General features: G+C 38.8%; 1 protein-coding gene across 1 annotated transcript in view; it reads left to right on the top strand.

The window, feature by feature from the left end:
- The window catches only part of LOC117337233 (ranBP-type and C3HC4-type zinc finger-containing protein 1-like), a gene marked incomplete in the record, with an annotated part of 127,172 nt that extends 118,602 nt beyond the window's left edge, over positions 1 to 8,570 (top strand). The window contains 3 exon segments of the mRNA XM_033898106.1: positions 1,209 to 1,487; positions 5,123 to 5,266; positions 8,420 to 8,570. Coding sequence (XP_033753997.1) covers positions 1,209 to 1,487; positions 5,123 to 5,266; positions 8,420 to 8,500 — 504 coding nt within the window.
- Between the last annotated feature and the right edge of the window lie 9,041 nt (positions 8,571 to 17,611).

Raw genomic sequence — 17,611 nt, forward strand, 5'->3', positions numbered from 1 at the left:
GGACCCACCATATGACAACACTAGGTCAGGATCAACCATATTACACCATTAGGTCAGGACCCACCATATTACACCATTAGGTCAGGACCCACCATATTACACCATTAGGACAGGCCCACCATATTACACCACTAAGTCAGGATCAATCATATTACACCATTAGGTCAGGACCCACCATATTACACCATTAGGTCAGGATCCACCATATGACAACACTAGGTCAGGATCAACCATATTACACCATTAGGTCAGGACCCACCATATATACCATTAGGTAAAGACCCAAAATATTTACCATTTGGTCAGGACCACAATATTTACTACTAGATCAGGACCCCTCATATTACACCATTAGGTCAGGACCCACCATATATCCCATTAGGTAAGGACCCACCGTATTACACCATTAGGTGAGGACCCACCATATTACACCATTAGGTCAGGACCCACCATATTACACCATTAGGACAGGCCCACCATATTACACCACTAAGTCAGGATCAATCATATTACACCATTAGGTCAGGACCCACCATATTACACCATTAGGTCAGGATCCACCATATGACAACACTAGGTCAGGACCCACCATATTACACCATTAGGTCAGGATCCACCATATGACAACACTAGGTCAGGATCAACCATATTACACCATTAGGTCAGGACCCACCATATATACCATTAGGTAAGGACCCAAAATATTTACTACTAGATCAGGACCCCTCATATTACACCATTAGGTAAGGACCCACCGTATTACACCATTAGGTGAGGACCCACCATATGACAACACTAGGTCAGGACCCACCATATTACACCATTAGGTAAGGACCCATCGTATTACACCATTAGGTGAGGACCCACCATATGACAACACTAGGTCAGGATCAACCATATTACACCATTAGGTCAGGACCCACCATATACACCATTAGGTCAGGACCCACCATATATACCATTAGGTCAGGACCCACCATATTACACCGTTAGGTCAGGACCCACCATATTACACCATTAGGTCAGGACCCACCATATTACACCATTAGGTCAGGACCTAGGGTGCGAAAAAAGCCGTGAGATGACCTCCTACAGGGCATCGTTAGATCGTGTATTGCAGTGTATCGTAGGGTATTGTAGAGGAGTAGAAATTACAAGTCTAATTTTAATTAGATTGACTTGTTGCTGTACTGTACTTCCTGTTTTAGCTGGTGCCAGTGGAACTGTTTGAGAAGTATCTCCAGCGAAGTCTGAGTACTGCTGAGAGCCAGGAGAGGAACAGTTTCCATTGTAAGTCTCCGGATTGTCCAGGCTGGTGTATCTATGAAGATATGGTCAACTTTTTCCAGTGTCCAGTATGTAACCATGAGAACTGCCTTACATGTAAGGCCATCCACACTGGACTAAACTGTAAACAGTACCAGGACGACTTGCAGATCCGTGCCAAGAATGACGAGGATGCGAGGAACACTCAGCAGATGTTAGAGGTAGTGTTCCTGTCCTTATACACAGTCTTACAGGTAGAGAGGTAGTGTCCCTGTCCTTATACACTGTCTTACAGGTAGAGAGGTAGTGTCCCTGTCCTTATAGACTGTCTTACAGGTAGAGAGGTAGTGTCCCTGTCCTTATACACTGTCTTACAGGTAGAGAGGTAGTGTCCCTGTCCTTATACACAGTCTTACAGGTTGAGAGGTAGTGTCCCTGACCTTATAGACTGTCTTACAGGTAGAGAGGTAGTGTCCCTGTCCTTATAGACTGTCTTACAGGTAGAGAGGTAGTGTCCCTGACCTTATAGACTGTCTTACAGGTTGAGAGGTAATGTCCCTGACCTTATAGACTGTCTTACAGGTAGAGAGGTAGTGTCCCTGTCCTTATAGACTGTCTTACAGGTTGAGAGGTAATGTCCCTGTCTTATACACTGTCTTACAGGTAGAGAGGTAGTGTTCCTGTCCTTATAGACTGTCTTACAGGTAGAGAGGTAGTGTCCCTGTCCTTATACACTGTCTTACAGGTAGAGAGGTAATGTCCCTGTCCTTATAGACTGTCTTACAGGTAGAGAGGTAGTGTCCCTGTCCTTATACACAGTCTTACAGGTAGAGAGGTAGTGTCCCTGTCCTTATACACTGTCTTACAGGTAGAGAGGTAATGTCCCTGTCCTTATAGACTGTCTTACAGGTAGAGAGGTAGTGTCCCTGTCCTTATACACTGTCTTACAGGTTGAGAGGTAGTGTCCCTGACCTTATAGACTGTCTTACAGGTTGAGAGGTAATGTCCCTGACCTTATAGACTGTCTTACAGGTAGAGAGGTAGTGTCCCTGTCCTTATACACTGTCTTACAGGTTGAGAGGTAGTGTCCCTGACCTTATAGACAGTCTTACAGGTAGAGAGGTAGTGTCCCTGTCCTTATACACTGTCTTACAGGTTGAGAGGTAGTGTCCCTGTCTTTATACACTGTCTTACAGGTAGAGAGGTAGTGTCCCTGACCTTATAGACTGTCTTACAGGTAGAGAGGTAGTGTCCCTGTCCTTATAGACTGTCTTACAGGTTGAGAGGTAGTGTCCCTGTCCTTATACACTGTCTTACAGGTAGAGAGGTAATGTCCCTGTCCTTATAGACTGTCTTACAGGTAGAGAGGTAATGTCCCTGTCCTTATAGACTGTCTTACAGGTAGAGAGGTAGTGTCCCTGTCCTTATAGACCGTCTTACAGGTAGAGAGGTAGTGTCCCTGTCCTTATAGACTGTCTTACAGGTTGAGAGGTAATGTCCCTGTCCTTATAGACTGTCTTACAGGTTGAGAGGTAGTGTCCCTGTCCTTATAGACTGTCTTACAGGTGGAGATATAGTGTCCCTGTCCTTATACACTGTCTTACAGGTAGAGAGGTAGTGTCCCTGTCCTTATACACAGTCTAACAGGTAGTGAGGTAATGTCCCTGTCCTTATAGACTGTCTTACAGGTAGAGAGGTAGTGTCCCTGTCCCTATAGACTGTCTTACAGGTTGAGAGGTAGTGTCCCTGTCCTTATACACTGTCTTACAGGTAGAGAGGTAGTGTCCCTGTCCCTATAGACTGTCTTACAGGTAGAGAGGTAATGTCCCTGTCCCTATAGACTGTCTTACAGGTAGAGAGGTAGTGTCCCTGTCCTTATACACTGTCTTACAGGTAGAGGGGTAGTGTCCCTGTCCTTATACACAGTCTTACAGGTAGAGAGGTAGTGTCCCTGTCCCTATACACTGTCTTACAGGTAGAGAGGTAGTGTCCCTGTCCTTATACACTGTCTTACAGGTAGAGAGGTAGTGTCCCTGTCCCTATAGACTGTCTTACAGGTAGTGAGGTAATGTCCCTGTCCTTATAGACTGTCTTACAGGTAGAGAGGTAGTGTCCCACTCCTTATACACTGTCTTACAGGTAGAGAGGTAGTGTCCCTGTCCTTATAGACTGTCTTACAGGTAGAGAGGTAGTGTCCCTGTCCTTATAGACTGTCTTACAGGTAGAGAGGTAGTGTCCCTGTCCTTATAGACTGTCTTACAGGTAGAGAGGTAGTGTCCCTGTCCTTATAGACTGTCTTACAGGTGGAGAGGTAGTGTCCCTGTCCTTATAGACTGTCTTACAGGTAGAGAGGTAGTGTCCCTGTCCTTATAGACTGTTTTACTGGTAGAGAGGTAATGTCCCTGTCCTTATAGACTGTCTTACAGGTAGAGTCCCAGTCCTTATACACTCTCTTACAGGTAGAGAGGTAGTGTCCCTGTCCTTATAGACTGTCTTACAGGTAGAGAGGTAGTGTCCCTGTCCTTATAGACCGTCTTACAGGTAGAGAGGTAGTGTCACTGTCCCTATACACAGTCTTACAGGTAGAGAGGTAGTTTCCCTGTCCTTATACACTCTCTTACAGGTAGAGAGGTAATGTTCCTGTCCTTATAGACCGTCTTACAGGTTGAAAGGTAATGTCCCTGTCCTTATACACTGTCTTACAGGTAGAGAGGTAGTGTCCCTGTCCCTATAGACTGTCTTACAGGTAGAGAGGTAGTGTCCCTGTCCTTATACACTGTCTTACAGGTAGAGAGGTGGTGTCCCTGTCCTTATAGACTGTCTTACAGGTTGAGAGGTAGTGTCCCTGTCCTTATAGACCGTCTTACAGGTAGAGAGGTAGTGTCCCTGTCCTTATAGACTGTCTTACAGGTTGAGAGGTAATGTCCCTGTCCTTATAGACTGTCTTACAGGTTGAGAGGTAGTGTCCCTGTCCTTATAGACTGTCTTACAGGTTGAGAGGTAATGTCCCTGTCCTTATAGACTGTCTTACAGGTTGAGAGGTGGTGTCCCTGTCCTTATACACTGTCTTACAGGTAGAGAGGTAATGTCCCTGTCCTTATAGACTGTCTTACAGGTAGAGAGGTGGTGTCCCTGTCCTTATAGACTGTCTTACAGGTAGAGAGGTAGTGTCCCTGTCCCTATAGACTGTCTTACAGGTTGAGAGGTAGTGTCCCTGTCCCTATAGACTGTCTTACAGGTAGAGAGGTAGTGTCCCTGTCCCTATAGACTGTCTTACAGGTAGAGAGGTGGTGTCCCTGTCCTTATAGACTGTCTTACAGGTAGAGAGGTAGTGTCCCTGTCCCTATAGACTGTCTTACAGGTTGAGAGGTAGTGTCCCTGTCCCTATAGACTGTCTTACAGGTAGAGAGGTAGTGTCACTGTCCTTATACACTGTCTTACAGGTAGAGAGGTAGTGTCCCTGTCATTATACACTGTCTTACAGGTAGAGAGGTAGTGTCCCTGTCCTTATACACTGTCTTACAGGTAGAGAGGTAGTGTCCCTGTCCCTATAGACTGTCTTACAGGTAGAGAGGTAGTGTCCCTGTCCTTATACACTGTCTTACAGGTTGAGAGGTAGTGTCCCTGTCCCTATAGACTGTCTTACAGGTAGAGAGGTAGTGTCCCTGTCCTTATAGACTGTCTTATAGGTTGAGAGGTAATGTCCCTGTCCTTATAGACTGTCTTACAGGTTGAGAGGTAGTGTCCCTGTCCTTATAGACAGCTAAACCTGCCTTTAAGGTCTCTTATATATAATGAAATCCTGTCTGATCAGGTCACCTGTTTCAGCAATACATATACCTGTTGTATTTTACAGAACTTGGTGAAGTCTGGTGATGCAATGAACTGTCCAGGCTGTAAAGTAATTGTGCAGAAGAAAGATGGTTGTGACTGGGTCCGATGCTCCATTTGTAAACTGGAGATATGCTGGGTGACAAAAGGACCAAGATGGGGGCCTTTGGTGAGTATATTAAGGACTCTGTATATTCAATAAGAGACCAAGATTGGACACTTTGTTGAGTATATTAAGGGCTCTGTATAGACAATAATGAACTAAGATGGGGGCCTTTGGTGAGTATATTAAGGGCTCTGTATGGTCAATAAGGGAGTGCCTTTGGTGAGTTTATTAAGGGCTCTGTATAGTCAATAAGGGACCAAGATGGGGGCCTTTGGTGAGTTTATTAAGGGCTCTGTATAGTCAATAAGAGACCAAGATGGGGGCCTTTGGTGAGTATATTAAGGGCTCTGTATAGTCAATAAGAGACCAAGATGGGGGCCTTTGGTGAGTATAATAAGGGCTCTGTATAGTCAATAAGAGACCAAGATGGGGGCCTTTGGTGAGTATATTAAGGGCTCTGTATAGTCAGTAAGGGACCAAGATGAGGGCCTTTGGTGAGTATATTAAGGGCTCTGTATAGTCAATAAGGGACCAAGATGGGGGCCTTTGGTGAGTATATTAAGGGCTCTGTATAGTCAATAAGGAACCAAGATGGGGGCCTTTGGTGAGTATATTAAGGGCTCTGTATAGTCAATAAGAGACCAAGATTGGGGCCTTTGGTGAGTATATTAAGGACTCTGTATAGTCAATAAGGGACCAAGATGGGGGCCTTTGGTGAGTATATTAAGGGCTCTGTATAGTCAATAAGGGACCAAGATGGGGGCGTTTGGTGAGTAAATAACAGAGATGGTGAGTTTTAGGTCATAAAGAGTCCAGAAAGTGTAGTCAATATGATACTAGTATAATAGGGCCAAGTCACTTTCTGTAGTGGGTGTTTGGTAGAGGTCTACTGGGTAGTCAATAAGTTACTAGTATAATAGGGCCAAGTCACTCTCTGTAGTGGGTGTTTGGTAGAGTCTACTGGGTAGTCAATAAGTTACTAGTATAATAGGGCCAAGTCACTTTCTGTAGCGGATGTTTGGTAGAGGTCTACTGGGTAGTCAATATGATACTAGTATAATAAGGCCAAGTCACTCTCTGTTGTGGATGTTTGGTAGAGTCTACTGGGTAGTCAATAAGTTACTAGTATAATAGGGCCAAATCACTCTCTGTAGCGGGTGTTTGGTAGAGGTCTACTGGGTAATCAATAAGATACTAGTATAATAGGGCCAAGTCACTTTCTGTAGCGGGTGTTAGGTAGAGGTCTACTGGGTAGTCAATAAGATACTGGTATAATAAGGCCAAGTCACTTTCTGTAGCGGGTGTTTGGTAGAGGTCTACTGGGTAATCAATATGATACTAGTATAATAAGGCCAAGTCACTTTCTGTAGCGGGTGTTTGGTAGAGGTCTACTGGGTAGTCAATAAGTTACTAGTATAATAGGGCCAAGTCACTTTCTGTAGCGGGTGTTTGGTAGAGGTCTACTGGGTAGTCAATAAGTTACTAGTATAATAAGGCCAAGTCACTTTCTGTAGCGGGTGTTTGGTAGAGGTCTACTGGGTAGTCAATAAGATACTAGTATAATAGGGCCAAGTCACTCTCTGTAGCGGGTGTTTGGTAGAGGTCTACTGGGTAGTCAATAAGTTACTAGTATAATAGGGCCAAGTCACTTTCTGTAGCGGGTGTTTGGTAGAGGTCTACTGGGTAGTCAATAAGTTACTAGTATAATAAGGCCAAGTCACTTTCTGTAGCGGGTGTTTGGTAGAGGTCTACTGGGTAATCAATAAGATACTAGTATAATAAGGCCAAGTCACTTTCTGTAGCGGGTGTTTGGTAGAGGTCTACTGGGTAGTCAATAAGTTACTAGTATAATAAGGCCAAGTCACTCTCTGTAGCGGGTGTTTGGTAGAGGTCTACTGGGTAGTCAATAAGTTACTAGTATAATAGGGCCAAGTCACTTTCTGTAGAGGGTGTTTAGTAGAGGTCTACTGGGTAGTCAATAAGTTACTAGTATAATAAGGCCAAGTCACTCTCTGTAGAGGGTGTTTAGTAGAGGTCTACTGGGTAGTCAATAAGTTACTAGTATAATAAGGCCAAGTCACTTTCTGTACTGTAGTGGGTGTTTGGTAGAGTCTACTGGGTAGTCAATAAGTTACTAGTATAATAGGGCCAAGTCACTTTCTGTAGCGGATGTTTGGTAGAGGTCTACTGGGTAGTCAATAAGATACTAGTATAATGGGGCCAAGTCACTCTCTGTAGCGGGTGTTTGGTAGAGGTCTACTGGGTAATCAATAAGATACTAGTATAATAAGGCCAAGTCACTTTCTGTAGCGGGTGTTTGGTAGAGGTCTACTGGGTAATCAATAAGATACTAGTATAATAAGGCCAAGTCACTTTCTGTAGGGGGTGTTTGGTAGAGGTCTACTGGGTAATCAATAAGATACTAGTATAATAAGGCCAAGTCACTTTCTGTAGCGGGTGTTTGGTAGAGGTCTACTGGGTAATCAATAAGATACTAGTATAGTAAGGCCAAGTCACTTTCTGTAGCGGGTGTTTGGTAGAGGTCTACTGTGTAATCAATAAGATACTAGTATAATAGGGCCCACGTCACTCTCTTTAGCGGGTGTTTGGTAGAGGTCTACTGGGTAGTCAATAAGATACTGGTATAATAGGGCCACGTCACTCTCTTTAGCGGGTGTTTGGTAGAGGTCTACTGGGTAGTCAATAAGTTACTAGTATAATAGGGCCAAGTCACTTTCTGTAACGGGTGTTTGGTAGAGGTCTACGGGGTAGTCAATAAGATACTGGTATAATAGGGCCACGTCACTCTCTTTAGCGGGTGTTTGGTAGAGGTCTACTGGGTAGTCAATAAGATACTGGTATAATAGGGCCACGTCACTCTCTTTAGCGGGTGTTTGGTAGAGGTCTACTGGGTAGTCAATAAGTTACTAGTATAATAGGGCCAAGTCACTCTCTTTAGCAGGTGTTTGGTAGAGGTCTACTGGGTAGTCAATAAGATACTGGTATAATAGGGCCACGTCACTCTCTTTAGCGGGTGTTTGGTAGAGGTCTACTGGGTAGTCAATAAGATACTGGTATAATAGGGCCAAGTCACTCTCTTTAGCAGGTGTTTGGTAGAGGTCTACGGGGTACATAACCAAATCTGGCTAGTCACTATTACAGCTTGTTTGTTTGTCTCTGTTCTAGAGTACAATGACTTATTGTTTTGTTTTGCAGGGTACTGGAGACATCAGTGGAGGCTGTGGATGTCGTATAGGAGGACGGCGATGTCATCCACAGTGTAACAATTGTCATTAACTTCATGTTATTTATTTCTACAACAGAAATTTCATGTTCATCAACATTAAATTATCATTGTCATTTCTAATATGTCTTAGTTTTTCTGTTTGTCTGTCTACCACCATTTATGTATGGGTGGTTTATAGAAACAACAGTTACACTATAAGTGTAACAAGATACAGGTGTGTTGTTTATAGAAACAACAGTTACGAAATGAAGGTTACAGAAATGAGAAATAAAAGAAAACATAACTACTTGTGACAGAAATATATGCTGAAACCTTTTCTTCAAAAGTTTTTTTGGTTACCACACAAATTAACAAGAATTCTCAAGTCTTGTATGAAGAACAATGTCATGACTTTCATAGTAAATGTATATTATAAGTTATGATTTCTTTGGATATGTAATATTCTCTTCTGATTAGTCAAAGGTGGCTGATGTGGGTGTTATTTTATCAAGTGATTTTTAGTGAATTGTAATGTAGTGACGTGGAATACAAGTCTAGAGAGCACTCCTAATTACAGGTATATCTTCAGATCTTATGGTCTTTTCTTTGGTTGATAAATCCAGGTATCCACCTCAGTTAAATTAACATCAATATCAGATAGTTACCATAACATACAGTGAAGGAGGACAATGCTATTGGATTGCTCAGCAACTGTCTGGTGAACCTAGTAGTATGGGATAACAACAAAACCCATGTACTGAGCCGGTTAATCAAATCTTCACTCAACCTTTGTACACTTCACAATAGCATTGATATTTCTACACCTATACATGAAAAGATATCTTTTTATAAAAATGTGTTTCTTGTTTTTCACGATTGGTGTCCTGTCGATATATACAAGTTAGATTTTGAAACTGAACACCACTTTAAGATCATCTCAGATCACCATCATATCAGATGAAGGACTGTTAAAACCACATTTCACCCAAGGTCCCTCATTCAATCCCCCTAAAAATTAAGTCTCTTACTACTATGACCAAAAATAAAGTCTATTACTGCTATGACCATAAATTAAGTCTCTTACTGCTATGACAAAAAAAATAAAAGTCTCTTACTGCTATGACCAAAAATAAATTCTCTTACTGTTATGACCAAAAATAAAGACTCTTACTGCTATGATATGCTATTACTGCTATGACCATAAATAAAGTATCTTACTACTATGACCATAAATAAAGTCTGTTACTGCTATGACCAAAAATAAATTCTCTTACTGTTATGACCAAAAATAAAGACTCTTACTGCTATGATATGCTATTACTGCTATGACCATAAATAAAGTATCTTACTACTATGACCATAAATAAAGTCTGTTACTGCTATGACCAAAAATAAATTCTCTTACTGTTATGACCAAAAGTAAATTCTCTTACTGTTATGACCTCAAATAAAGACTCTTACTGCTATGACCAAAAAAATAAAGTCTCTTACTGTTATGACCTCAAATAAAGACTCTTACTGCTATGACCAAAAAAATAAAGTCTCTTACTACTATGACCATAAATAAAGTCTCTTACTACTATGACCAAAAATAAAGTCTCTTACTACTATGACCAAAAAAATAAAGTCTCTTACTGTTATGACCACAAATAAAGACTCTTACTGCTATGATAAAAAAATGAGTCTCTTACTACTATGACCTAATATAAAGTCTGTTACTACTATGACCTAATATAAAGTCTTATTTTGCTTACTTTTCCATCTGCCAAGTGACCATAAATAAAGCTGGCTGTACACAGAGATCGAGATAAAACTGATATACTTACGGTTTCCTTTGTAGACAATGAAGGTTGATTGGATTAGATTTTTTATACATGTTCTGTCTTTAAGTCTGAAGCTGTGCTTGTTTAAGGACATGTCTAAAGCCATGCCCATCAAGACTTGTTTCAATTCAAGTCTGAAGCCATGCCTGTTAGAACTTGGTAAATGAAGTCTGAAGCCGTGGCCTTATTGGTAAATGTTATAATTTAATTATGTTGTATTATTTGATATTAATGACATTGAACTTATTTCAGACTCCATACCGATATATATACTTCAATATAAGTGTGTTGATTACTTAAATTTCTAGCCCACATCATCAGATGGTGGGCTATGCAAATCGCCCTGTGTCCGTAGTCCGTACGTCCCTTCATAAACAATTTTCTTATTGCTATATCTCAGAAAGTACTGAAGGGATCTTTCTAAAATTTCATATGTAGGTTTCCCTTGGTCTCTAGTTGTGAATATCACATTTTGGGACCGATCATAAACAACATGGCCGACAGATGGCAGTCTTGGATTTTGACAATTGAAGTTTGTTATCGTTATTTCTCAGACAATTATGAAAGGATCTTTTTCAAATTCTATATGTAGGTTTCCCTTGGTTCTTTGTTGTGCATATCGAATTTTGGACCAATCGGAAAACAACATGGCCGACAGGTGGCCATCTTGGATTTTGACAATTGAAGTTTGTTATCATGCACTATTTTTCAGAAAGTACCGACAGGATCTTTCTCAAATTTCATATGTAGGTTTCCCTTGGTCCCTTATTGCGCATATTGTATTTTCGGACGATTGGAAAAAACATTGCTGACAGGCGGCAATCTTCGATTTTTCACAATTGAAGTTTATCGCTATTTCTCAGGAAGTACTGCAGGGATCTTTCTCAAATTTCGTATGTAGGTTTCCCTTGGTGCCTAGTTATGCATATTGCATTTTAGGACCAATCGGAAAACAACATGGTGAACAGGCAGCCATCTTGGATTTTGACAATTGAAGTTAGTTACCGCTAGTTCTCAGAAGTACAGGAGGGATCTTTCTCAAATTTCATATGTAGATTCCCTTGGTCTCTAGGTGTACTTATTGCATTTTGGTACCAGTCAGAAGACAACATGGCCGACAGGCAGCCATCTTGGTTTTTGACAATTGAATTCATATTTCATAATATGTAGGCTCTCCTTGATCCCTAGTTATACGTATTCCTGTAAAGGACCAACCTGACATAAACATAGCCAACAGGCAACCATCTTGAATTTTGACAATTGAAACTGCATTGTTATAACAATTTATTAAAGCACTAATGTCCATTATGGGTCTTTCTCAAATTTGAAGTTCCCCTTGGTCTCCAGTTGTGCATGCAAGTCTGATTGAAAGAACTGAATTCAATGGATGACAGAGAGTGTGGCTATTTTGGATTTTGACAGATTGCTCCTGCTATGTAGTGTTATATAAAGTTATTAAATATTTTGAAGAAAGAGTGATAGAAGGAAAAAGAAGAGAAAATATCAGTGATTCGGTTGACTGATATGGATTATTCCATGGTAGGCACCAAGATCCCTCGGAGATCTCTTGTTAAAGTTTGTGCTTTACCACAATTAGGATATTCACCATCACTCCTCAGCCATTTCTTATTTAAACAAAACACCTCAAAGGTGCTTCAACAGCCGACAGTGTATACACTGCTCATCACTGTGAATAATGCATAAAATGGACCCACAGTATAAAAATATATCTAATGAACACCAGCATGTGTAGAAATAACAGCAAGATCACAAGATTACCAACCAAATATAGAGGCATAGTAAATAGAACTTCTTCCTGATGTGATTAATTACTTATTCACTTGAAATAAAAATGAGAAACTCAAATTTTCGGAGGGCAGTAATAGCATAACATATGTATCATTAGTGATCAATTACAAGAGATCCCAGAGGGGTTTTGGCTACAGCATTGAATGTTCTTTATCGTTCTATGTCAGACTTATTTAATCTTCTCTCTATGTTTCCCTTCTTTCTTCATTATCTGATAACAACAACAAGTGTAACCTCCATGTGAAGTTTGAGAAATATCCCTCCAGTTCTTTTCAAGAATTAGTGATAACAAACTTCAATTCTCAAAATCAAAGTTGGGGGTCTGAATGTTGGCCATTTTTTTTCTCTGATCAAAAATCAAATTTGAATTGGCACAACTGGGGACCAAGGGAAACCTATGCTTGAAGTTTGAGGAATATCCCTCCAGTACTTTTCAATAAATTGCAATAACGACCATTAATTCTCAAAATCTGAGATGGCCACCAGTCGGCCATTTTTGTTCCTGTTTAAAATTCAAATTATATCGGCACGAATCGATGCTGTGATGCTCCATTCGCTCGCTCTGCTCCTACTATCTGTACTTGTGTGAGTGTATGTGTGTATGCACTTTACCTAAAACCCTAACTATAATTTCTCCCACTGACTGCTGAACCGTGTCCTGTCTCTGACCTCGTGTGTATTGTCGGACGTCTAGACCTCGTTACGTCCAGTTATGTCCACAACCGTCTGTAGTCGTTAAGTGATGGTCATTTAATGTTTAAAACTCTGTAATCAGGTAATCAGAGTAGTAGTAACACTGCCACCATGTGAGAATGACATTCTATAAGCTAAACAATACCTGCCTTGTGGAATGAATATTGACCAGCCATATAATATTACATCCATGTGGTGATCAATGAGACTAGTATAATGAGCCAGGGTTTGATTTGACAGGCTGTCACTTGGGTTTATAAAAGAACTTACTGGCTTTATAGTTCAATACTAATGAGCCCAGAAAGTAAATGATTCCAGTACCTTGATTAAATGAAAACTATGATTCATTACATACATTTATTAATTGTGCTAAATATTTACATTAAAAATACAAGTCTTTGTCCTGTGGTTCTGTTGGGGCCTGTGTCCAGCTGGCGGTTAATCAGCTACTCCCCTACAGTGCCTGGGAGGGAACGTGTTTCACCCTGGGCGGTGATAACTATTGGTCACTCCCACTGATGAAACCTATATGGTCAACTGTAAAGACTAGGATCACATATACCCCTCTAAGTGTAAAGGAATTAAAACTACACTTTATTACTGTCTAGTTATCCAAGAAACATGGAGAAAGTTTAATGTTGTGAACAAGTTCAAAGTGAAATTCCTCTAGAAGGATAAGCAATGGAAATTTAGAATGGCAACACCATGACATAGCACGAAAAATCTTATTCGGTACTATTTCAAGGATATCACAATATATATAAAGCAGTCACTGTACACTACACAATCATCAACTAAATTATATATTGTCAACATTTTAATCCCCGATTAATGCAACATTATAACACTCCACAGTAACCACATCAATCCCTCATCCATATGACACATTAGTACTCTACAAAAAACACATAAATCCCTCATCCATATGACACATTAGCACTCTACAAAAAACACATCAATCCCTCATCCATATGACACATTAGCACTCTACAAAAAACACATAAATCCCTCATCCATATGACACATTAGCACTCTACAAAAAACACATAAATCCCTCATCCATATGACACATTATAACACTCCACAGTAACCACATCAATCCCTCATCCATATGACACATTAGCACTCTACAAAAAACACATAAATCCCTCATCCATATGACACATTAGTACTCTACAAAAAACACATAAATCCCCCATCCATATGACACAATTTATAAAAAAGCTAAAAACACCAATAACCCACAACACTGGCTTGAGTATAAACAATCAAGAAATTATGTTATTGACCTGGTTCGTAATGCAAAAAATGACTATTTTAAGCACTTACAAACTTCTTTATCTAATAAGTCAATACCTCCCAATAAATGGTGGAAAATTGCTAGGTCAGTCACTGGAATTAACAATAAACAATCTCAAATACCACCACTTACACATAATCACAGAACAGTACATCATCCAACTGAGAAAGCTGAGATACTTAATAATTATTTTACTTCTATCGCAAACTCTTCTGATAATCTGCAAAATCTTGATACTTCCAGTAATGATGAAAATCACACACCTTTTATACTTGATAATATATATGAATCTGAACAGGATGTGGAAGATCAAGTAACATTGTTAAATGTAAATAAACCATCTGGTCCAGATGGAATTATACCAAAGGTTGTGAAAAATCTCAAGTCAAGTATTATCCTACCTTTACAATTACTTATTAATAAAACCTTACAGACTGGGGAAATACCAGATAACTGGAAAATGGCAAATGTTAATGCAATTTATAAGGGTAATGGCACCCGAAATGAACCAACTAATTATAGACCAATATCAATTACCAATTGCTTTAGTAAACTATGTGAAAAGATAATATTTAAATATTTGTACAATTTTGTCAAACAACATAATATCATTTCAAATCATCAATCTGGCTTTACACCAAAAGATTCTACTGTAAATCAACTGTTGTCTATTTATCATACTATCACTAGTAATTTAGATATAGGAAATGAGCTACAATTTATATTTTGTGATATAAGCAAAGCATTTGATAGAGTTTGGCATGAGGGGCTATTGTATAAACTAAAAAAATGTGGAATTACAGGGAAATTATTAGAATGGTTTCGGAATTATTTAAAGGATAGAAAACAAAGAGTCATTACTGAAGGACATTACTCTTCTTTCCGTTCTGTCAATGCAGGGGTTCCTCAGGGTTCAGTACTGGGTCCTCTGTTATTTTTTATTTATATAAATGACATAACTAATGATGTTAATAATTCTATAAAACTGTTTGCAGATGATACATCATTATTTGCCATTATTGATAATCATAATAAAATTATTGCTACTGACTTACTAAATGAAGATCTACAAACTATCAATATTTGGGCAAAACAATGGGATGTTATATTTAACCCCTCAAAAACTAAATCAGTTTTATTTACCAGAAAAAGAAATACTACACACTTACCACTATTTTTTGCTGACACAGCAATAGAAAATAATGACTCACATAGTCACCTTGGTGTTTTATTTTCAGCTGATGGTACATGGAATAATCATATTCACAATATCTACCAAAAAGCCTGTAAACGTCTTAATATTTTGAAATATCTTAAATATAAAATTGATAGAAGTTCACTTACTTCTATTTTTACTGCTTTTATTAGGCCTATACTTGATTATGCTGATGTGATCTGGGATAATTGCTCTCAGCAATGTAAAAATTTATTAGAATCTATTCAAATTGAAGCTGCTCGTATTATAACTGGCCTACGTAGGGGAACCTCACATGAAAAATTGTATAATGAGCTAGGATGGGAAACATTGGAGTCCAGACGGAAGAAACATAAATATCTGCTGATGTACAAAATAATACACAATGATACACCTTCCTATCTTACTGAGATTGTAAACGTTTTTAAAAATAATATTGATGAACAGAACTACCCTTTAAGAACCATCAGGGCTTTCAACCCACCACTATGTCACTCTGAAAATTATTTTCATAGTTTTTTTCCCTCCATGGTACGAGAGTTTAATGACCTTGATTTTGATACATTAAATGCACCAACCATTACAAAATTTCGAAACTTGATACCAGCGGGTAATGATATAAGAAATACTACTTCCTCAATCTTTAAATATAAAGGAAATAGAAATAAAAACATACTTTTGTGTCAATTGAGAAATGTAGCAAGCCAATTAAATTATGATCTTTATAAAGACCACCTGATAGAATCGCCTGTTTGTAGTTGTGGATTTGGACTTAAAACTTCATTTCATTTTTTCTTTTTATGCCCTAACTATATTGTGCATAGAGATACTCTAATAAATTCTCTACATAAGCAGGAATATTTTCATATTGACATACTCCTAAATGGCTCTGACAGTTACAGTGATGATATAAACACTCATATCTTTGATAATGTAATTAGATATATTAAAAACACAAATAGACTATTACATTAGTCATTAAGTCAAAAGTCGGGGTCTGATTCAAGTCTTTAGTACTGGAAGTCTATTATATGTCTATTAGTTGGTCCTAAGGGTAAAGGTCAGCCTAAACCAGTGTAACTTAAATTAGGAATTAGTGGTTCATTAGTTCATGTATATTTTTTATCAAATTTTTTATCAAATTAAGATCTTAGTAAAAATTTATTTGTCATTTATCCTTGTATATAGTTGATGAGATATTATGAACATCTTAAAAATTTTGTTCATGTCTGTGCAGTTTTGCGCAAGAATCTGTGTAGGTGACCCTGTTTTGGATGAGTAATACTAAACCATTTAATACTCTGAGTTTATAATTACCGTAATTATTCTAAGCTGGAAAGAAAAAGTTAAAAACACATATATGTGCATAGTGTCTGCCTGGGTTGGGGGGCAGGTGTGTATTCAGCCATGAGTGGATGACTACTGGGTGTAAGCACCTCATGAACATTTTTGTCGGAAACTCTTGGTTTGACTAGGCACCTGCCTCCCATCCAGGCAGATAACATTGCAATATCAAACAAATCTATAAATTCTAATCATAATAGTAATGGAAAACCCACTGTTTATATACATAGAGTATTTGAATTTCTTTCACCTGTACATATACATGTATAACATGTGCGAGTGTGTGTGTGTGTGTGTGTGTGTGTAATACTATATATTACTCTACATTGTATGCTATTAATACCGGATGTTTTTATTTTGTTAATATTATTATAATACGGAGAGAACTTAAAATAGGCTTAAGCCTGATGTTCAATCCAATTGTTTTTTTTAAAAAACAATAAAATTTGTTGAAATGAAATATGACACAATTGTACTCCATAGTAACCACATTATAAATCCCTCATCAATATGTCACAATACAAGCACAACAAGTGACCAAGAGGAATTTACACATGAAATTTGAGGAATATCCCTCCAATTCTTTTCAATAAATAGCGATAACAAACTTCTATTCTCAAAATCCAAGATGGCTACATGTCAGCCATTTTGTTTTTCTGATCAAAACTCTAAATTGAATTGGCATAACTAGGGACCCAGGGGAACCTTCACATAAAGCTTGAGGTATATCCCTCCAGTACTTTTCAGGAAATAGCAATAACAAGGATTGTTTGAGTACAATGGACCAACCACAGACGCAGGGGGATTTGAAAAGTCATCATCTGATGATGGTGGACAAAAAATATAAAACACTGTGCCTATTCTTGTTTTCAATCTGTCATAGTTACCCACTACTATCTATTGGAAATTACCATTTTTAATTAACATCATTCTATTTATCTGTCACCCAGACTGAATTCATACTGATAATAAATACATTTCGACAACCATTAAATGTTGGGATAACGGTGTCAGAAAG

This window comes from Pecten maximus, chromosome 11 (assembly GCF_902652985.1).
Source record: "Pecten maximus chromosome 11, xPecMax1.1, whole genome shotgun sequence".
Taxonomy (NCBI): Eukaryota; Metazoa; Mollusca; class Bivalvia; order Pectinida; family Pectinidae; genus Pecten; species Pecten maximus.